This window comes from Anas acuta, chromosome 4 (genome assembly GCF_963932015.1).
Source record: "Anas acuta chromosome 4, bAnaAcu1.1, whole genome shotgun sequence".
NCBI lineage: Eukaryota > Metazoa > Chordata > Aves > Anseriformes > Anatidae > Anas > Anas acuta.
The window spans coordinates 65,779,635-65,802,826 of record NC_088982.1 but is presented as its reverse complement, the minus strand read 5'-3'; the positions used below and the strand labels follow the sequence as shown (position 1 = coordinate 65,802,826).

General features: G+C 38.5%; 1 protein-coding gene across 7 annotated transcripts in view; it reads right to left on the bottom strand.

The window, feature by feature from the left end:
* The window catches only part of CCSER1 (coiled-coil serine rich protein 1), a 664,709-nt gene that overhangs the window by 248,076 nt on the left and 393,441 nt on the right, over window positions 1-23,192 (bottom strand). The window contains exon 9 of one of the 7 annotated variants that reach the window (XM_068681713.1): window positions 6,758-6,906. The exons of the other annotated variants lie outside the window; for them this stretch is intronic. Coding sequence (XP_068537814.1) covers window positions 6,853-6,906 — 54 coding nt within the window. The 3' untranslated portion in view covers window positions 6,758-6,852. Of the gene's footprint in view, window positions 1-6,757; window positions 6,907-23,192 lie in introns of those variants that run through there. 7 annotated transcript variants of the gene reach the window in all.

Below are 23,192 nucleotides of genomic sequence, written 5' to 3'. Positions count from 1 at the left end.
ATAAAATAAAGGTCCATGATAATGGTACTTAAACGCAAAGCCCTTGACAGAATTCCTTTGTTTGCCTACCAATTACTGAAGTCAGAATTTTATGTTACTCTGGTAACAGTGAATTAGATCTAGTGCCTGTAAAAGTAAGCTTTAAATTCTGTTACAAGAAATCACAACATCAAGAGTTCCAAAAACCAGAAGAAGAATCTATAATTTAAGGTTTGCAAGGGAAAACAAATAAATATTTAAAAAAAAAATCAAACGTGAATTGAGTAACTTTTCTTCTGCTTTTAACTAGTTAATGATTAGCATTTCATTTCCAGTAACACTTTGCTTAATGTAAATACCAGCAAAAATTACTGAAATAACTCAATTTTATTTTTTTCCCTAAGAACTCTGAGACTTTCCCTGAGACTTCCTAAAGACAATGAAGTCTTTAAAATTCAACCATAGCATTTTCCACAGAGCACCAAGAATGATTTCAGACTGCTGAAAATTCAGTGATTTTTCTAGCATTTTCCTCTAAAGACACCAGAATAAAAGTAATAATAAAAAGGTAAATGTATGTATGCTGAGAAAACAGCTTACTTTATTTCCATGCTGGTACTTCAGATGTGCAAGATTGCTGCTTATAGAGCTGAACTCCTGCTACTAGGAATAGGAAGTGTTCTTTCAGATAGTGGCTTCCAATCCATGAACAGAGCCTCTAACTCTGAGTACAATTGAGTTTGTACGAGTATTATTTCTTTATTATTCCAGGTTAGCAAAGTAATAAAGCTCATGTCGAACAATGGATATATACCACAATCTTAAATTTCTTTTTCAAGTTGACCTCATCTTTTTCCCAATCTACAGTGAGCATCAAGCCTCGTGGAACTTGAAGGGATAAGTATTTTAAAATGGAAAACTGTCTTTCTCGTATAGAAATTATACATGTAGCACATAACTTCAGAAGTTTTCATTAAAAACATTTTTTTTTTTTTTTGGTGGACTTTGAATAGCATTTGAAGATGCATTTTGCAAGGATGATGTAGTGTGTAAAATAGTATTTTCTATCAGAAACTTAGAATATTGATAGATGTACATAAAGAAGACTGGATGATGATATGGAATATATATAATCATAGATTCACATAATGATTTGGGTTGGAAGGGACCTTAAAGATCATCTAATTTCAATTCTCCTGCCATGGGCAGGGACACTTTCCACTAAACCAGGTTGCTCTAAACTCCATCCAACTAGGCCTTAAACACTTGCAGGGACAGAGACTTCACAAATTCTCTGGGCAAACATAGGCCTTCAAGGGTATATGTCCAGAACTACTGTGATAATTTATTTTCCATTTTCTCTTGTGGAATAAAACCAACAAGAACAACAACAACTATGAAACAAGAAAGTTTTCTGGGAAAAATGCATCTTCTGCAACTTCTATAATACTTTAAAGAATTACCTAGCTTCTAACAAATAATTGTCACATTCTGAATTCAGCACTAAAACAGCTTGCTGACTAGAGGTTTTCCGAATACTATCCTGTAATACATAAATTTTCTACTTTTCCACCTTCTATTTCACTTTTACTTTCTAGAAGAACAATGGTTTTCATAATTTAAAGAATTTCCTACAAATTCATGTTTACTAAGTGTGCGTGTGTAACTTTTTCTTTTCCTACTAGTTTCCATTTTTCACAAATCAATTCGAATAAAATTCCTTGTATTCTGTTTTGATAATTATTAAATATTACCACTTAAGATTTGACCTCCCCTTTTTGGAGTAGAATGAAGCCGGAGAAAGGTGGTGGTAGAGGTGATAGTTTCCTCTAATCAGAAAACATCTGATTAGAGGAAAATCATATCTGTTTTATCAGATCTCTAATTATATCTTTTTTATATGAAATGGCAGGGATGCTTCAGGAAAATATAAGTTCTGGTAATACTAAGTGTATAAACAAAGATTTTAGAGTAAACCCAAGTGAAAAATATTTAATCTTCTCACCATGGGCTATATTATACTCAGGACTAAAATGACTTTTACTCATAATTCATGGAATCTCTTTCTAAAACAAATTAGTGCTATGATCTAAGTCTTACTTTCTATACAGTTATGTTTTTTTCCATAAATCTCAAGAAACAAATAATTTGTAATAATGTAAAACTGGCCAACAGATGTTCTAAACACACACACATACTTACACGCACAGATTTGCAGCTTTAGAACTGTACTGCGTAGAACAAATTCCTCTAAGGAAACTCCTTTTTAATCATATAGTTTCAGGACACTGCCAAGTGCTGAAGTACTGAAGCAGTTTGCACATTCAATAAGAAATCAAGTCCCATAGAAATATTGATCCTTCTCTCTTTCAAAATTCAAGCTTTGTTTATCATTAGACTTCTATTTCAGTTCAAGGGTTAATCAAACTACTTTTTAATTACAAGAAAGACTACTGTTATGTGAGTATGGAATGTTTTTTTGAAGAGTTGTCATCACTGCAAATTTTGTTTTAATGTTTGAAAACCCCCTTTCAAAGTCATTTATTACAAGCCACTGCAAAGTGGTTTGCCAAACAAAAACACATGGCCAAACATATAAAACACCTATCCTTCATAAGAAAAAAGATTTGAAGACTTCAGTACACTCTATTTGAAGGCTTCAGTACACTGTATTGGCCAGCCTTTCTCACTTGCTCTTTCTGTAGTTCAAGGAGACCAAGAAAGCTCTAGGAAGGAGTGAGAAACAGCTCCTTGCTCCATAAGGGACCACCTGGGAGACCTCCAGTGGGCTTCTTGGGAAGAGGGTAAAAGAAGACACAGCACCTGATACGAGCAATATTGTTTTGCATACACAATATTGTCACTGCAAAATATAATAAACATTTCTAAGCACAGCATCATCAGCCTATAAGAGACATATCACAGTGAATTGCTAATACTGATACTTCATTCTCATCTGCAGATCTGGAGGAAGATTAAAAATGTATTGGGAGAACACATGAATACTTATGAGACATGTTAGTACATATCATTACCCGTAGAGTCAGTGTTAATTTCTTAATTCCATATTAATAGAAGCAAGGAAATGGAAAGCGACAAAAATTAGTTATGCTGAATATTGATGGCCTTTTGGGTAGGAATATAAAACAATATTTAAAGCATTTGCATATGTATATAAATAAATAATCGGTATCTAGGTTAACAGTATATTAAAAAGAAGGATTAAAAATGAATGAACTAATCAGATTTTTTTACAGTTTATAAAATATGGATAACTGCAATATTTTAGGAAATTTACTTTGCTCATATTTAATTCTATTATGCTCAAGATCTAGAAATCTAGAAATATATTATCTACAGTCAATATAAATCTTTTTTTTTTTTTCCCTTTTGTCTTACATACAATAAACAGTGAAAATACTAGAGGAATTCGATTTGTAGTTCAGTCTGCTAGACAGAGTACAGCTTTGCTTTTCTCTTATTTGGCCTCTATGAAGATCAGTGTGTTTAACTAAACCACTGACATCTCTAAATACCCAGTCACTTTGCTAATGCCCTGTCTTTACAGACTTGCTGGACAGATATGTAGTGGGGTACAACACAACCAGTCTTTGGAATTGCACTCTGCAATGAGACTTTCTGAAGCCAAAATACAACACGTCATACTATTTCAGATAATGCCTACTGTTCAGATGTTTACGAACACATGGAATTGAGAGAATAGGGAAACAATTTCCAAGCACTTCAGGAATACATCTGGAAAAAAAAAAAAGATAAATCAAAAAAATAACTAGTTCATCTCAGACAATACTGGAAACCTTGAAAGGTGCCCTCAATGAAAATATGTTTTCTTCAGTATGCAGAGCATTAAAGAAACCCTGTAACTTGAAGACTTATCTTAACCATAGGAGAAGAATCTTGATATATGACTTGTCTGAATACAAATTTTAGAAAGATTGGCAACCTATAAATATCTATGTCATACTGATACAAAAGAGTAGCACTGCTCTGCATATCAGTGAAAAGAGACAGTTTATTACTACTTAGAAATCTGATGTTTATGTTAGAGTGATGGATGAGTTTCACATCACCCTATGAGGCATCCTTGTCTGTCCTTACTCTTCTCTCCCAAACCCCCAATGTACGGCTGTTCATTTACACTGCACCTCTTACATCCCACCTAGCACTTATATGGCCACACAATGAGCTGGATCAGCTCTTTGATACAAAAGTACACAGTATTTACTATTGTTCTATCAGTTTTCCATTATACTCACATTGACAGTATTCAGTCATTAGAAAAATGCAAAAAGCAACAGTGCAGTATTTGTCCTTTCTTACTATCTTTCCAAAGTATCTGCTACTGACTGCTAGTGGAGACAGGACACTGTATGAGACAAACCTTTCAGTTGAACCAAATGATAACTGTTCTCAGATTTTTATTAAGTTATTGTTCTTATATCCTTTTGGTTTTATGATCTGACTGAGAAAGGTGCAAGCATCAGAAGGGAGCAGGCACTACAGCTAACAATGAAATTTCAGGGAAACTAAAGCCTATTTCTGACTAAGAACTTAAACATATGTTTAATTTGAAGGTTATGCACAATTAAAATTAGAAGAAAAGCACAGTACATATTTAAATCACGTGAAATGCTCAAGTGCTTTGCTGCAGTAGCAAATGACCTAGAGGAAGGTATGGGACTGCTCATAAGCTTCCTTAGTTTTCAGTTTTAGCTTAACATCTGGTTTATTATAAAGAAGAGTTTTTGCATACAATCAACTCTGTTGTTATCTTAGACTTTGGATGTTGCTTTAACATACTTTAAATATCAGTAAGGCTTATTGAACATAAACTCCAATAATTTCTGACATTTGTGTGATAGAGAGCACCAAAGTCATTAAATGAGAATATGAAATAGATTATTTTGGTTGAATATGGTTAACATAGTCATTTCACAGATGTCAGTGTACAAATAGTGTTGAGTTATTCATTTGGTATTTTATATGTAGCTTATAATATGAAAAAAAAAAGAAGTCTTATTTTCATTCCATGGCAATGTGTTTGGAAGCAGGTACTTCCTTTTTGGAAGAGAAATAAGCCAATACAACAAAATGTTTGCTTTTTGTCGTATGTTACAAAGCAGGCTATTTTGCTTTCTCCATGTGGATAATGAGACCTAAAATGTCAAAATGTTATTTCTCTTTAGGTTACAAGAAAGTATGAAAGTTGCGGAGATGTAAGAAATTTAAGTATCCAGAAACACGCCTGTTAGATAACTTCCTTGTGTTTCTCTACTTATCTCTCAGTGGCAAAATATATTTGCTGTCTTATTCATAATTTTATAAACTACCTTTCCCCAGTTTGCAGTAACCTTGTTATCCCTATAAGATAATAAGGACATGTTTTAATACCTCCCTAGAAAAATCAGTTTGATCAAATGTAATTCCTTGCTCCAGATACTATTTGGTAATTTATTAAACTTCCAAAATTAATAAGTCTTTAATATGGTAACTGAAAGAGATATAGCACACCTTGACCAAAATACTTTGAATTCTGATGTTTCAGCTCCTCAGAATAGTGGCTGTTGATTACTGCACATCTGCACTCTAATACAGCTAGTGTCTACTCTCAGATAGTTCCTCTCTATTGAAGTAAGGTAAATAATGGTAAAAAATGGCAAAAGTAACATCAGGTGCTTGTATAACCATTCTAAACATTTCTGGAAAAAAAAAATATTATTAATGCGTTTATTTTGATTAAAAAGAGCTACATGTATTCATATTGTTCAGTAAATAAGAAAATTTACAGTTTTATAATAGATTTCATTTCAGAATTTGTTTCCCAAGAGCTGAAACAAGGAAAAAAAAATGCCTTCATCTTTGCAAACCACAGTCAAGAATGATCCTCATAGCATTAAATACTTAACAGTCACAGAATAACCCAAAATATTTTTTTGCTGATATCAAAAGACACTAATAAAAGCTGTGTACCTTGAATGAAACATATCATCTTCAGAATCATAAAACAGAAACATCTGAACAACTGATCAACTATACCTTGATTTCCAATATATTCTTTCCCTTATTTGACTGTAAATGAACTAACTTAGTTGCCATGAATAGTTTTTCCACAACAGTGTTTTTGCGCAGAGTATGTGAAAAGATCTTAAAATGCTATGACATTTTATCACAAAAACTATCCTTAAAAATATGTCTTCTTTTCCAGTACTACTAAATGTTCTTCCTCTTTGAACTGGCAGCAAATAGCCACTGAAAGAATTTAATTCCTATATAAGAATTTAATTCCTATATAAGAATTTAATTCCTGTATTCTGTGATATATTCAGACTAATTTCTTGTAACAAGGAAATTCCTCTTCATACACAAAAAACAGTAACATTATGGGGAAAAGAACCAATTTTAACATGTTCTACTTCTTTTGCTTGCTTTGTTAGTTATCTCCCCCTGAAATCCCATTTGCAGTCTGGAAGTAGGAACATAGAAGATCCAAGACAGTGTGAAGAGTTCAGCAGCTTTTCAGTAGCAACTAACTAACCTGTTCCGCAGAGATGGTGTTTTAGTCAGGAAAGCAGTTTCTTACCGAAGCAGATGGACCTGCATACTGTGCATCATGGCCTTTGCTATGACTTCATTTACACTGATAAATAAGCCAACTGGCTGACATTGATACAGCTCACAGTACCATGAGAGAAGCAGTCAGCCCTTGCTGACAGAACCTGCATGTATGCATATTATGCATACATGGAATATAAAGTAACATCAGTTAGTTTTACCTCATATATTAGTTTGCTGCTGTAGGTAGAAGTCAGATGCACTCAGCAGATCCAGTATCCTTTAGAGACTCCTGCACACTCACAGTGCAATAAAAACTCTGCTGTGAACACCATTCCACTCAAAGAGCAAGCTCTGCTGGCATAAGAGATTTTGACTGAAGGTAAATGGATCCAAATTAGGATTTCTGTTATATAAAATTAAGTTTAATAATTTTATAGAGAAGAGAAAATGTAGGAGCACAACAAAGTTTCAAAGTAACAATACCCTCTGGATTGCAAAACACATCTCAAAGGGTTTAAGGGTACATCAATTTGGACTTTAATTCACTGTACTAGATGCGTAGACCTGTACAAGCATGAAGTCAAAGGTTGCAGTCTAATGCAGTTTTTATTCTTTAACTCCATAATCATGGTCTTTCGACTTGTGGAGTTTGGTCATAAATATCTCCAGTAATCTCCAGATATGGGTATAGTTTAATAATATTTCTTTATAATGCTTTCTACACTAATAAAGAAAAAGAAATGCATTTGTGAGCATTAAAGCAAACATCTATGAAATTATCTCAAAAATAAGACTCTAATGTTTTACACATTAAATTAACTGTTGGAACAGTGTGAGGATAGTCGGCTCTGCTTAGTAACAAGTGGCTAAATGGAAAATGTCACTTAATGGGAAGACAATTTTCTATCCCACTAACTCATTTTGCAGTAATTCAGTACCACTGTATATATTTAATATCAATTGTCATTAACAATATCCCATTTAATGTCAGTTGAAAAATCACAAGTTTCCTGCTTGTGGTAGTACTTAACTTAATGCTAGGTATTATATGCTACAGAGATATCTTTTTCAGCCTCTCAGTAAAACGTAGAGTCTATTCATGATTTCACTGAAGTTTTTTCATTTCAGTGAAATATTATTTGAAACAACAACTTCAAAGGACAGGACTGAGAAAAGCAATATATGATGATAATGCCTCTGTAACTATATTTCTAGTTCAAGAGCTGGCAATTAGTAATCCTGTATCACAGCAAAAATAAATACATAAATAAATAAATCCTATAACAATTACTTAATATTTCATCTGGTTCCCTTACCAGTCTTCAGCAAATTCCACCACAGAACCACACTCTTCAACTACTTGTTCACCCCTAGCTCCCTGCATAAAAGCACTAGAATTCAGTAGATTTCGCTTTCTCTACTTGTAAAATAAGAATACTTTTTTCCTTTTTAGTGTTTAAGATGCGGAGCGAGTTTGCACTACCAACCCATGCCATAGGTAAGAAAAAAGCTGGAAAATCTGCAATTCTTTCAAGGTGCTCTATGTTCACCTTACTCAACCTTGCATAATTTAAATATTTTTAAAGTAGCCAGTTTCAAGAAAAATGAAATATTGAGAAAACATACCATTGAGTTAGCAGCATCCAACACATGGGGAACAGAGAGAAAACTTTATTTTTTCCTTTACCTTTTGTAAAAAGAAATAACTCACAACTACATGAGCCCACCAGCACCATCACCTTTAAATGATAACAATATGACAGTTTGAAGACTGAGCCTATTTCATTTAATTTTATAAAGGCTAATATGAATTCTCATAATATGTGTATTTCAAATATATTTCTGTGTTCTTAAAGCACATAAGAAATGAAATGACTGTGTTTTGAAGCCTTTCCCAAAACATGTCCTCCTAAGACTATCACTAAGGTCTATGTGTAAAAAATATACATAGGTCTTCCAGTGACACAGCATTTTGTAATGAACAGAACAACTGTGTCCTAAGACACAAGTGATTTCACTTTCTTCATAATCGAATGTTTCTAATGGTTGAGGAAATGTTAAACTAAATCCTTGACTATGCTCCAGAGCCTGACTTCCCATTTTAGAACTGTGAATCATGCAGGAAGACCAAAACTTTGACTCCACCACCTCGCTGGGAAACCTTTGCTAGTTTTCTGTCAGTAAAGTGCTGCCTGATGTTCAAACAGAAGCTCTTGTGTTTCAGTTCGTGCCTATTGCTTCTTGTCCTGGCACAGGGCACCACTAAGAAGTGCCTGGCTCTGTCTTTTTCACTCCTCCTCCCCCCCCCCTTCCCCCCCCCCCCCCTTTCAGGAATTTATACACATTGATAAGATCCTCTCTGAGTTTTCTCTTCTCCAGGCTGAATAGTCCCAGCTCTCTCAGGCTCATCTCACAGGAGATGTGCTCTAATCCATTAACCATCTTGGTGACCCTCTGTTGAACCAGTATATTCAGTATATAACCCCCAGTATATCCAGGTCTTAAAGAGATTGCTCAGTTAGCAACTCAAAGACCGAAGATGGCATTTACACTTGTCCCAATCCCTAATATAAGTATCCCAAATCAAAACTAAGCAATGATTGGTTATTCAAGGTCTTGGTTTAATTTATTGTTTCTGCTTAAGATCTGAACATATGTATTCTCCAATTTATACTAAACAGCACTTATTCTACACACAGCATCACTTTTGGAATTAAGCATTGTTCAGTATAAGCACAGAAATCAGAATTTGGCTCCAAGTTTTGAGAAATGTAAACAGAACAAAGATACAAAAGATCTATTTAATCAATGTACACAGAGGAAATGCACAATGAGAAACAACACTGATACTGATAGAAGGCAGAGCTATTTGAATGAAATGGAGTTTAAATGGGAGCAGAGCCCCATCATTACCACAAAATAGCAGTATAAATCTTTTCCACAGCAAATTTCTCTTCTTTGTATCTGTAATCACACAGGAAAAATCTGACCTAATCAAACAGAATTTTTGTCATCAACTTCTAGAAGTGACTGGTATCTCCTGTCGGAAACTGTAGAACTACTGAGGTTTTTAATATGATGAATCATTCCGAAATAATCAGAGAGAACTGAACGAATTCTGTGCTAGTTCATTGATTAACAGCAAAATTTTATGCTATCACCCCATATTCAAGGTCCCATTCTCTCCTTAGATCTACACTGATGATATCACAATAGCATGAATGCAAGAATAATGCAACTAGCTGAATTTTTATAAACTGATTAGATGCTGTAAGGAAGGAATATTTATGTATTTTTTTTTTCTTTCAGGGATTTACAGTCAATGAAAAGCGGCAAAACATGGAGTTAATTTCAACCACCTCTTACAGAAAGAAGGAAAGTTTAGAACACCAACAGAGCATTTTATAACCTTTATTTCTTCAAATATAGAAGAGAAAAATACTTTCAGTGCTTACTGAATTTATACATCATGTGATAAAGTTATGCAAATAATCCATTTCAGTTCACCTTAAGAACTAAAACCAACCACATATGGGACTATATCTAAGTGGCTCATCTAAGAAGCATTTGAGTACATCCAATGCATATCATAGCCCCAGGAGAAAAATCATCATTTTTTAGTCTTTTGACAGAAGTGCAATTTCACTTTATTCTATGATACATGCTTCCAAATGTAAGACCATACCCATACCATTTAGTTCACAAAAGAAGTCACCAAAAATCTGAACCAGCCAAGGGATGTATGCACTTCGACATTTGAGTTCAGACAGGGTTTCAAAATGAAAATTCCCAATTAAATGAGAACTCCCATTGTGGTTCATACCAGTTAATGGACCCTCAGCATATGAACTCAGCTCCTGTCAGATAAAACTGAATCAAAATATGTTTTTGAGCAACACACTCAGTGCTCGTCAACTCTTAATGAGGGCCCAGTCCAGAGGATGAGATTTAGGAGTAAACCCTCAGGACACTGCAGGTGGATACAGGATCAACAGAACCAGCTGTTAACAAAATTCAGATCCATTCATACTGATGCTGGCAAATGCTACTTGATAGTACAGAAACAAACATTTAGAGACTCATAACAAACATTTGACTCATGACATAAGCAATACAGACAACTTATCAGGCTACAAATCACTGTTCTAGTAACACAGAATTTTACTGTTAATCTATTTTACTGTTACACTAGCACAGACTCTGAGAAAAAAATAAAAATAAATAGTGATGTTGAAGTTAATTCTGAAAAATTCAGAGAACTTTAAACTGAAAAAAAAAAGATTTTTTTTTTTTTACTTTGAATTTAACCCCATTTCTGACTGATAAATTATTTCTGTTCTGAAACAAGACAAGTTTGAATCTACATATTTCCCTTTTTGAGACTTTCAGGACAATTTTAACAAAAAGTTAATGTGTGTTAATTTAGTCATAAAAGTGAAATCAAAGGTTCTTAAAACCACTAGATCTGCATTGCCGACTTGGAGGTACTCTTCTGGATTTTCATCTGAGCAAATTCAAAAGCTAGCCTTGCTCTCACAAATGTTCTAAAAGAAAAGTTCATTTAAGAAAAAAGTTGCTTGTTGTGTAATGGATGGCCTTACAGAAGAATCTCAATACTCCATCAGTTCTTCCTAGTCCTACTTGAAATGAAAATGAGCTATTCCAAAAACCCAACAAACAAAAACACAAATATTTTTCAATAAATATTATTTGCTCCATGAAGGGTTGCACAGAAATTTTTTAGAATCTATGTATCTTGACAGCAGGGAGATAAAACATCAGTTTCACTTCTAGAAGTCAGCTATAGAAAAGTACTAAACCCTTGTGGGACTGCACGCAAAAAGCCTAGTGCTGCCGAGATTTCACCCCTATTGAAGTTCATACAGTGGTTTAAGTGTAATACAATACCATTATATTTAATGGTATTTTAAAAGAATGGTCTGAATGACATGGTATATTCTACTTTTTTTTTTTCTTTACCAAAATGAATAAAAATTTGTGTTAAATAGACTGCAGGGGCGTCTCAGATGATCATTTGGAACTCTGTCTTCTAAAGCTTAAAGGGTAATGTACTGTTTTAAACCCCTGTGACACCACGTCGCACATCTCTCCATACTGAGCTAGCTTTATATCTCTCTGGGTACTCATTACAATATATTCTGTATATATACACAAAACACCCTGTCTGTTAAAGTATAAAATTGCACTTTGCTCTTGGTGTTTAACTGTCTCTGCCCCAAGAGGAAATACATATATATCTTTCTTTGACAGTAAAATTGTAGACCACCAAATTCATAAATATAATGATACAGTTTTGGCAGGGTGAGACTCCTTTGGATGACCATGGAAAGTGAGAGATACAAAAGAGCATAAACTCTTTTTTTCTTTAATTCTCATTCATCTCCTCTATGCCTGGGTAGACATAATACAGAAGTATATATACAACTATAATACCCCATCATCAAGAGAGTCAGCAATAAAAGGGGTGTCCAATTACTTTTCTCAGAAACAAATTACCTACTATACTTAGGTTTTTGATAACTCCTCTGTCAAAAGTCACATATTCTGACTTGATAAAACATTTTTTCAGAACAACAGAAACATACTTGCAAGCTGATGCAAGTGCCTAAAAAAACACTGGAAGTCATTTCCTACCTAAGTTTTGCTAGAGCTTAAATGTTTTTTAATGCACTTCTGATTCCTCTGTGTGACAAAAATATTACAGGATTCACAGCACTTGCAGTGAAAGAGGCAGTAATAATCACCTCCAACAGATGACTGTGAATAGAAATGAAAGTTTCTCTAGGATTCAAGCACTTTTTTTTTTTTTTTTTTTTTTTTCAAATCTTCCCTAAAGGCCATCTATCATTCTGGTTGATTTTGTGATTGTAATTTCATAGCTTCTATCATGTACTTCAGTTACCATAAACCAAAAAAGTTTCACAGAACAAGAAGGATTACTAACCTTCCAAATAATACTATTCTTTCTTCATTTTTACCATGTGAACACTGTTGTTATTTCACTTCAGAATGATTGTTTTTTAATTTTCTACACAAATAAAGGTGGGGGGAGTTCTGCATGTGAGATGGCAGGTGCCATTGTCAGCCTTTTATTTTTTTTTTTTTTTCCAGGCTGCTGTTAGACGTACAACCTCTTTCTTTTGCTTATGTTTCAGGAGGTCACAGCACTAATCATAGGAAGACACACAACTTAGGTAACATTAGCCTTTTTTGCACTCCCCTGTTTACAGTTCAGTACACAAATCTTCCTTAAATTAAAGTGCACAATCTTACCTAACAAACAACAAAGTAAGCTGCAAACAATCTTTATATGTCAAGTATTACACTAATATACCTGTCTATCAAAGCATGTTATTAAGTAAATGAAACATTCTATTATTCAACAAAATGGATACTTCCACTCCTCCCCTCTAGGCATTCCATGACAGGACATGCTGTAAATCAGCAAGGCTCATCAGCACATCAAGTAGCTACACTTTTGTGCATCAGCTAAAGACATAGGTCTTATTGACAGATAAATCATGAGAGGAAACGAGAGCTTTCCTTCCTCTTCTCATTTCACATGGAAGTTTTGCACAGAAAAAGGGTATATCAACTCTGATTTCATTCTCAAATATGTTCAGTCTTGCACTGAAAAATTAATAGGTTTTTGCTTTGCCATGGAGAGGATATTTGTTAACTGTAGTTTGAAGAGAAGAATGGAGTTAAAAGTTATAGTACAATGTAGAAACTACAACATTTCATTGAGTGACTACAGGGTTATGGAATGTTGTTATTCTATGTTGTATTTACTCATGTAAGTGTATACAAGTACAAAGACTCTAACAATACAAAACACAAAAAAGATTCCAACAATTAATACAACTACGAAAAATAGATGAGAAAATCCTAACAAAATGTAAAATAACTGGGGTGGACACTTCCTTAATATTCTTCATCAATAAACATTTGTAATCATACAGCCTGAAGTCATTAACAAGAAAACTGATCAAGAAATGCTAGGTATTCACAAAGCTAAACTCATGCAGCCTGCAAGTGTAAGTAAGGCCCTTTATTAAGACCCCTTTGAAAGATGTTGTTCCATAGGTTAGACATATGGTACCATATAGTTATGTAGAAATGTTCAGTTAACTAAATGAGCTAACTTTTATTAATATTTTATTTGATGCTTTTAGTGTGCACTAGTGTAAGTATATTTTAAAAGGATACATAAAAGTCCTCTCCCTGTACACTAGTAGCCACTTGGGCAGGAGGCAGCTACTCTTCTAGGAAAGGTTAATAACTTCCTTATCTTTCTAAACAAACTTATTTCTGATAAACTTCATTAGCCTGAGATGTCCTTTCGTTAATTATCTTATATGCTAAGTCCAAAGATAATTAAACTACATAGCATTCTGTGCAAATAGATCGTCTATACTGATCACTAAAATTATAACAGCAGGACATAACCTATCAGTATGCCTATCTATGCATACTAAATACAATGGTTATTAAAAAAAAAAGTTATGTCACAAAGAACGTACAAATTTCAAAATTTGGGTTAGTCAAAGCAGTGGAAAAAAAGTGAGAAAAAAAATAAAAGGAATGTGAAGAGGGATCCCATAAGTCCTATTTTAAAAAGAAAGAGTGATTGTCTCATTGTTACATCCAGTTGGTGCACCATGGAGAAACTTGGGCCCCCTCTTCTCACTTCAACACGTTACATGGTCCCATGCAGTGCCAAAATTCTGAGCTGGAATCACTCAGAAAAACATACACTGGTATGTCTTCCACTTCCTCTTTCTCATTTTTGTATCATTTCATCTACTTGCAATTTTTTTTACTGTCACATAGCCTTTACATGAAAAATATTTGTACATACACTTTTTTTCCATAAGAGACCTATTCTTAAAATTATGTCTTATTTCCTTAAAGATATATCCTATTTCAACATCGTATACTGTACTTACTCAGGCTACCCCTAAGGTTCAGTTAAACAGAGACCATGCTGGATTCTCAGGTCAGGTCCAAAGGATACCTTCTAATTCACATGATATTCTCACAGACTGATGTGTATGTATACATATATATGAACTTTATTCCATTTTACATACAGGCAAAGCAGTAGATAAAGGAGAATACAGGTCTGTCCTGAGTCTTCCTTTTTCCGTTATTTATTTTAAATATGCGAATCTATCTAGAGATGGAATCACTACAGTATCTGGTAAAAAATTTGTTGTGATGGTAGTTTCTAAGAGATGTTAGTGACTCAGTCTCAGAATTTAACATTAACCTGGATTGTTGGCATCTTTCCCAGGTGATTAAGAGTTATTTGCACCTCATCCACTAATGTGAAAATATTATTCAGCAATGTATCCCACATGGTCTTGATTCTTTATCCTGGCCTGAATCCAGATTTTAAAATTTCTTATAAGTTCCTACTTTCTTATAAGTTATTCTTATTTTTCTTATAAGTTTTTCTTATAAGTTCTTATTTTCTATAAGTTCCTAAATAACAGTTTGACATCAGATACAATTAGAAGACATGCTAGGAGTCTGATAACTAACTAGATTTTCTGGGCAAGACACATAGGAAAGAAGAATTGTGTTTTTAATAAACAGAGAGCTGCTTAAAATATGAAAATGTTAATAAATAATAAAAATCTAGGATTTATGTTCAGACTCTTAAATCAGAAAGATTTAAGAAACATTTTCCTATTATCTATAGATTCTAGAATTTTTTAAAGACATAATCTTTTGCCAATCTGTCGGAGTTCTTCCTTTCTGTGTAGACAGATAATACGATGTGCATGTAACATGCACTTTCCTGATTCCCTACAAGTTATGTATGTTTTGCATTTCCCAGTTTATCATCACCTTGCTAGTTAGGATCTCCTTCCTTTCCTCTCTCTCTTCTTATTTGATTTTGCAGAAGATAAAAAAAAAAAAGTTCAGTCATAACAATATATGTGAAAAAAAGCCTTCTTGCTGGATGCTACTTAAATTTTTCTGGCTAAGCAAAATGGTCCACATTTTAAGAGCCAAAAAATCAAAAGAAACACACACATGCTACTAACTCCAATTTGACAATTAAAGATCAAATAGTACTAGTGAAGATGTCTCAACAAGCTACTGCAGGATAGAAGGCAAGGCATCATTCTAGTGATTCTGAACTGAAGGGAGATAAAAGCAAACATCTTTGTCCCTTAGGAACTGAATTCCATTTCCATAAATTAAAGAAGATGCATTAAAGAAGATGCAACAAAATAAATTCCATGGAATGCCAGAAACTGATCTAGTCTTGCTTACTCACACTGGCTAGTAAGGATCATTTGCATAGCAAGTTCTGTAAGCTGAGTACATCTATGTTTGCAGTGGTCTTAGAAAATAGGCCTATTGACAATATAGAAAATCCCCCATCCTCTTTACAAAACCCTTCCTTCAAAATCTATAACTCTGCTTTTGCAAATAGCATAATAAATATGCATCTTAGCTGAGCAACAATGAGCTCTCCCACTGCTTTAGATCATCCTTTAATTGCACCATTTTTTATTTTTCCAGCCTATTAACCTGAACTCCTCCAGATAAACAGCAAATATGCTGATACAAGTTCACAACACAACAGTATATTTATTCCTTCTCATCACCATCAGGATTAGTACAATAGATACACTTGTTCTTTCCAAAACTGTAATGAGACAGAACACTGTTGCACAACTAGCAATGTTTGGTGAAACACTCATTTGTAAGCTGGAGCACAAATAACACACTGAGAAAGTCTGGCCATAGTCAGTGAATTCTGATAAATAATACAGCCTGCTAACTCTATTACTCTTCTGGTAAATCATGAGAGCTCCCTTTGAGAAAAACAATATAATCTGTAAGTCAAATTGGGAAACGTAAGACAAATGTCATGCATTATTGCCAGAAAACTCCGAAATATGTTAAGTACATTTCAAACATATTGAATAATTCATAAACAATAGCTCCAGAAAAAAAAAAAAAAAAAAAGGAAGAAAAAAGAAATATTTTCGCTTTATATTCTGTGCTGAACAAAGACTGGTAAGCACCAGTTTATTGCTTTTTGTTGTATTAGGTATCCAAAGCAACCTAATGAGAAAATACTCAGAATTTAATACCCCAGGGGAAAATAAACAAATAAATAAATAAAATAAATGTATAACGTGTGAGATTAAGTCAATTTAGTATTAACCAGTAACTTATTTTCTTTTCCTTGTGATTTAAAAGTAGTATGTGGTTAAAAGCTAGTAAGATCATTGTCTTTAATTTGATTTTCTGGTGATGATCATATATTACCTTATTTTCTTCTAAACTGAGGTATAAAGGAGTGTAACAGCTCATCCAGCTAAATGATCAAAGAAGCTAAAATATGAAAAGAGATTACTTAAGTAATATATTTTTAAAAGTAATTTATCAATGAAAGTACACTTTGTAAGCTAACTTTCTGGTATGAGTCTAGTCAGGTTTTTGTGTATAGTCTTGTAATATGCTTCCTTTCTGAAGGGTGATGAATCATGGAATGGCTCGGGTTGGAGGGGACCCCAAAGATAATCTAGTTCCAACCCCCCTGCCATAGGCAGGGATGCCACCCACTAGATCAGGTTGGCCAAGACCCCATCCAGCCTGGCCTTGAACATCTTCAGGGATGGGGAATCCAAAGCATTTGGATAGTCTGTCTCACCAAAACTCCAGTTTAAATGCTTTGCCACAGAATCCATCCCCTTCTGGGACAGTGTCAAATGCACTGCAGCTGAACATTGGCCAGAATACTGAGCTTGAAAATAGTAGAACTAGAAACTGGAAACAGGCATCAAGTCCACCTTCTCAAACTGTGGATGAAATATGCACAGGACAACAAAATAATTGTACATTGTGCATTGATTTTTAAAGAAAGGAAGAGGGAACAATATTTCAAAAGACAAAGGAAGATGAAGGAAATCAAAATAGCAGAAACAAGACCTAAAATTGCAAATGTAGAACACAAACGTAGAAGAGCTGGATGGAAGAAAGAGACTTGGAACTGCATCCAAAGCCTACCTCTTTCTGACACAAAAACTGTCAGATTTCTACTGTGCACAAGAAAATCACATTTTATATAAAATCTGCTAAAAATATAGCACCAATTCCAGGACATATGTAAAATCAGCATCCTTTTCTTCCATCTGTGGTGTAAATGCCTGAAGTAACTAGGAAAATAAAATTAACATTCACACTTTTAAGGAAAAGGTACAGCATTGAAGAGGCTTTCAGGGTAGGGCATAACTGCATTATCTGAGCGTTCCCTAGGCTCCCAACCTTAGATGCTATCGCGCTGGGGAAACTTGGTGTGCTAGCCCTAAGGAACAGCACGGAGCGGAGAGTGGAGTGGAGACACCACGGCTAGGCTCTCTAATCAGGTGGGGCCTCGATTGTTCTTGTGCACAAAGATGCACTTTTTGCCACCCTGAGCCAAAGACCTGTCATGTTTTCACAAATGCTGTACCCTAGTGTACTTTTTGCTCATTATAGTATCATTATAATACCAAAACACACCTCCATCCCAAAAGCTACCCACCTCCAAGGTGCGACCACCCCTCACTAAGCATGCGCCCTGAATTTCTCGGAGCCTATTACTTTAAACGGAGACGGGAAAACTTTACACCAATCATAACTAAGATATGCTTGACTAGAGCCACTCAAGCTCCACCTAGAAGATAGAAAATAATATAAATTGGCCCAAGAGAGAGGGGATGTTAGGGAAGATACCACCGTCAGGGGAGATACCATCCCGAGGAAATACAACATCCTTAGGACCTCCTGACTCCTGGGATCGATCGGTCGACGGGCTGAGCCTCTCTTCCCCCCCCCCCCATTGGGACGCCTTTGGGTGAGATCTGAATACTTGCTTATAAATCTCTATAGAGTCTTTAATCCTTTTAAGGCATTTATTTCTAGGCTGCGCACCTGTAACACCTACAACACCTATAACATCTGTAACATCTAACACATCTAACACATCTATAACACCTGTAACATCTGTGACACCTATAACACCTGTGTATTTCATGCATACTAGCTTGCTTTTGCAGACAGTCACTATCGCCGGCAATCCAAAAGAACCTGATTATCCGTTGCTGTAATAAACCATACTTGATTGCATTGTGATAGCTCTCATTAATGCAACTAGGGTGAGGGTGGTTATCCGTGATAGTTCAGTGTTCTGAATCTAACCAGACCCCCAGACGGTTAATGCATTGTTGGTGAATGTCTGAACGGACCCCCAGGTGGTTAATACGTTTTTGGTGAATGTCTGAATGGACCCCCAGACGGTTAATGCGTTTTTGGTGAATGTCTGAACAGACCCCCAGACGGTTAATGTGTTTTTGGTGAATGTCTGAACGGACCCCCACGTGGTTAATACGTTTTTGGTGAATGTCTGAACGGACCCCCAGACGGTTAATGCATTTTTGGTGAATGTCCGACTGGTTACGTACTCTGAATCCAACCGGGCCCGTAACAGTTAATCAGCTACACCCCTTTAACACGACACCAGGCATCCCTGCTGAGATCCATCAGGAGGTCTTGAACCTGCTCTTCACTTACAGTGGGTGAGACTTTGATCTCCCAGCCTCCACCTATGGGTTCAGGGCCATGAAAGACTTGGGAAGCCCGTCTACCAGTGCAGATGGAGGCAAAGAAATTGCTGAGCACCTCAGCCTTCTCCACGACTGTTGTTACCAATCACTCAGCTAGAGAAACCCGTTCCTAGGAGAAGAATTTAGCCACCTATCATCGCTTACACACTCCTATTTTCACCCCTCCCTCGGTCTATTTTCACAAATATTAGAGGTGCATGGTGGCCCTCGGGGACTCCTCCTGTCACCCCAGTGCAGCAGATCGAAGGCAGCTGGGTCCTCTCTTGTGCTCTTCCTCGAGGCTCTGTGCAGAAGGGACGGCGCCTCTGGCACAAGTGCTGGGGGATGGGAAAGAAACACACACACACAACCCCTGAGAATTAGCAACACAGTGGTTTATTGGCGGGACGTCCTGCAGGTAGGCATGTCCATGGTGTTTGGGGGCTCCATCGCAAGCTAATGCTTGCGATGGAGCCGGCGCGACGACGAGTAGGGGACTAGGCGGGCACTCTTGCGACGCTCCTTGTGCGCTTGGAGAGTAGAGAGCAAGGACGCGCCGCGGGGGTCCCAGCTCAGTTCTGGCGGAGGCGGATCCACCTCCATCGGCTCCTCCTCGTCTGCTGGCGGATCCGTCTCCATCGGCTCCACAGTGTTGGGCAGAAGGCAAAGCCAGTCCTTGCCTGGCACTGCCCAAACGGGCTGTCGTCCACTTGGCATGTTTTCAGCCCAGGGAGCAGATCCAGGGGCTCGTCCGCTTGCACTCCTTGGTGCCGTGCCTCCGTTGGCTTGATTTTCCTTCGTGCCACCACTGCCGGCATCTGATCTGTGGCCGTGGCTGGGTCCTGCACTGCTTTCCCTGGCGTAGGAATGCCTGTGCTCCCCGTGTCTCTCTGCCCGATAGTCCTCCATTTGCCCCTTGCCACTGTGGTGGCTGTGGGAACGCCCAGGGCCCCCGTCGCTGTGTGGTGGTGGGGATGGCCTGTTCCTCGCATCGCTGCGGTGCCAGTGGTACCGCCGGTAGCTGTCTGGGCTTGCTCCATGGGCACGCCTCTGCTCCGTGTGGCTGGCTGGCTGATGTTCCTGCCTTCGCCTTGTGCCATCGTGGCGTGAGCTGGAAGACCCATTCCCCCAGTGGCTGTATCGTCTAGGGGAAGGGCGACTCACGACTTGGACTTGCTGGTGTCGGAGCCCGTCCTTGCTTGGTCCTGGCTGCACGCGATGCCTTCCCTCAGAAGACCTTTCAGGCTGGGGTGCCGAGCCACGGGATCGTTCACTTGCACGCCAAGATCCCGTGCCACTGCGAGGTGGATTTGCATTTGCGGCTCCAATGCTGCCGTCAGGTTTCTGCCCATGCCTGGATCCTGCGCTGTGCTGGGGACTCTGGGCACGCCTCTGCTGCATGGGGCCGTCTGCCCAATAGACGTACCTTTGCTCCTTGCCACTGTAGTGGCTCTGGGAAGGCCCCGGCTCCCCGTCGTTGCGTGGTGGAGGGGATGGCCTACTCCTGGCATCGCTGCGGTGCCAGTGGTACCGCCGGTAGGTGTCTGGGCTTGCTCCATGGGCGCCCCTCTGCTCCGTGTTGCTGCCTGCCCGATGTTCCTGCCTTCGCCCCATCCCGTCATTGGGTGAATTGGAAGGCCCATGGCCCGAGTCGCTGTCTCGTTTAGGGGAGGGGCGGCGCACGGCTTGGCCTTGCTGAACTTTGAGCCTGTCCTTGACGAGTCCTGGCTCGATGTGATGCCTTTTTTCCGTGCACTTTCTTGGCTGGGGTGCTGAGCCGTGGGGTTGTTCATTTTCACGCCCAGGTCCTGTTCCACTCTGCGCCTCCTTTCCGTTTCTGGGCCCCACGCTGCCATCTTCTTTCTGGCCGTGCTTGGGCCCCACGCTGCCTTGCGCGTTGTTGTTGCGCCCGCGCTCCTGGTGGTGGTCTGGCCGCTGGTCCTGCTGGTTCCTCACGCTGCCATTTAGACTGGAAGAAGGCCCAGGCCCCCTGTCACTGTGTGGCTGGGGGGCCGGCCTGTTCCTCACATCCTTGCGGTACCCATGGTACCGCTTCAGGGTGTCGGTGGGCTGGGTGCCTGAGCTGCCTTGGGCACTGGTGTCGGTCGTGCCGCCGGCGCTCTGCCTCCACCCATAACTCTTCTCCATCTCCTTCTCCTTAACAGCTGCCTTCGTCACTACTGGTGCTCGCTGGGCCTGCAACGCTGCCCGCTCACACCAACGAGGGCCGCCTCTCGCCTTGCTGCTTTGGCTCTTCCTCCTGCCGCCAATGCCGGCTCTCAGAGGGCCTCGAAGCTCAGCGAGTGCCGGGCCAGCGGCGGGGGTCCGCTTTTATAGGGCCCGCAGCAAGGGCGGGGCAGTGGTGGCCACTGTGACCTCAGGAAGCCTCTGTGATGCAGGGGCCCGTGCGTGGCCAGTTTGGGGTAGCTGAGGGCCCCTTGTGTGGGGCTGGCTTCCCCGGGCCGTTTGGCTTGCCAGAGACAAAGGCTGCCCCTCGGCCACAGGGATTGCCCTCCACCTCGCATCCTGTGCCCTGGGTTTATTTTTAACGCTGCTTTTTATGGAATTTCATTCTATTGTTTACGGAAAAGAACAAAAGCGCAGTGCATCTTCAGCCCCAATGCCCATGTGTGCTTTATCCTCTGAGTGAAGAACTTCTTCCTCACGTGGCATCTAGTCTAAATCTCCCCTCCGTTTGTTCAAAGCCATTATTCCTTGTTCCATCACTACCCTCCCTGACAGAGCCCATCTCCAGCTTTCTCTTAGGCCACTTTTATGGGTTAGGTTAGGTGGCACAACTACAGGACATCGCAAATTGCACCCTTATCTGCCTTGTTCCACATGATGTTTTCCAGCTCAGGCTCTAGCCTCTCATCAGTGTAGCACAGAATCATAGAAACATTAGGGTTGGAAAAGACCTCCAAGATCATCTGGTCCAACCATCACCCAACCACCGAGGTCACCCACTAAAGCATGTCCCTGTGCACCAGGTCCAACTTTTCCTTGAACACCCTCAGCGACAGGGACTCGACCGCTTCCCTGGGCAGCCCGTCCCAATGCTTGTCTGCTCTTGCAGGTATTAGCAGTTCAATGGCTCTCTAATGAACACTCTGACCCTATCATTGCCATTCCTGTTGAACCCCAAAAAATATTGGTAAATTTTCTTATTGATACCAGGACCCAAATGTCAGTAATTACGCACGAGACAGCACAAACCCTGAACAGAACACCTGGTCAACGCAGGGTTAAAATCACGGGAATCAATGGTGTGGAAAAACAATGCCCCACTGCAAAAATTTCACTCTGGTTGCCAGAAGAACAAAAATTTACCAGGGTAGAAGTATTAGTTGGTTCTGCATACACAAATATTTTAGGATTTGACATACTGCATGGTCATATGTGGAAACTCCCTGATGGAACTGTGTGGAGTTTCGCGACACATCAAAGGGATTCAGGCACTGTGAGACTAAGCCTGTTACAAACATCCACACCCTTATCCCCTGCTAAAATCATTAATGATCGGCAATATCTGTTGTCAGCAGCAGCACTTATGGGGACTGACGCGGTGGTAACAGAATTGAAAAAAAGAGACATTATTAAAAGGACCAATTCACCTTACAATTCACCAGTGTGGCCAGTAAAGAAACCAACCAGGCAATGGCATTTTACAGTGGAATACAGACAGCTGAATGCTAACACTACACCTTTGACTGCCACAGTTCCAAACATGGCAGAGATAGTGAAAGCCCTCTGTGTTTCTAACAGTAGCAATAGTGCTAACTACTCCCTAATATTTCTATGCATGGGAAATCAAAGATTGCTATTTCACCCTCTTTCTAACCCTGCCGGTTGAATACAACCGAGCATATTTTATTTTCTTTTGTGTTCACAGGAACCCTGAGCGAACTGTATATGGACAGCTGGAAGATGACGAATCAACAGTTTGGATTAATGATGCTATGCTTTACCCTGACCTTGATGCAATTACAGACCTTAAAGGAA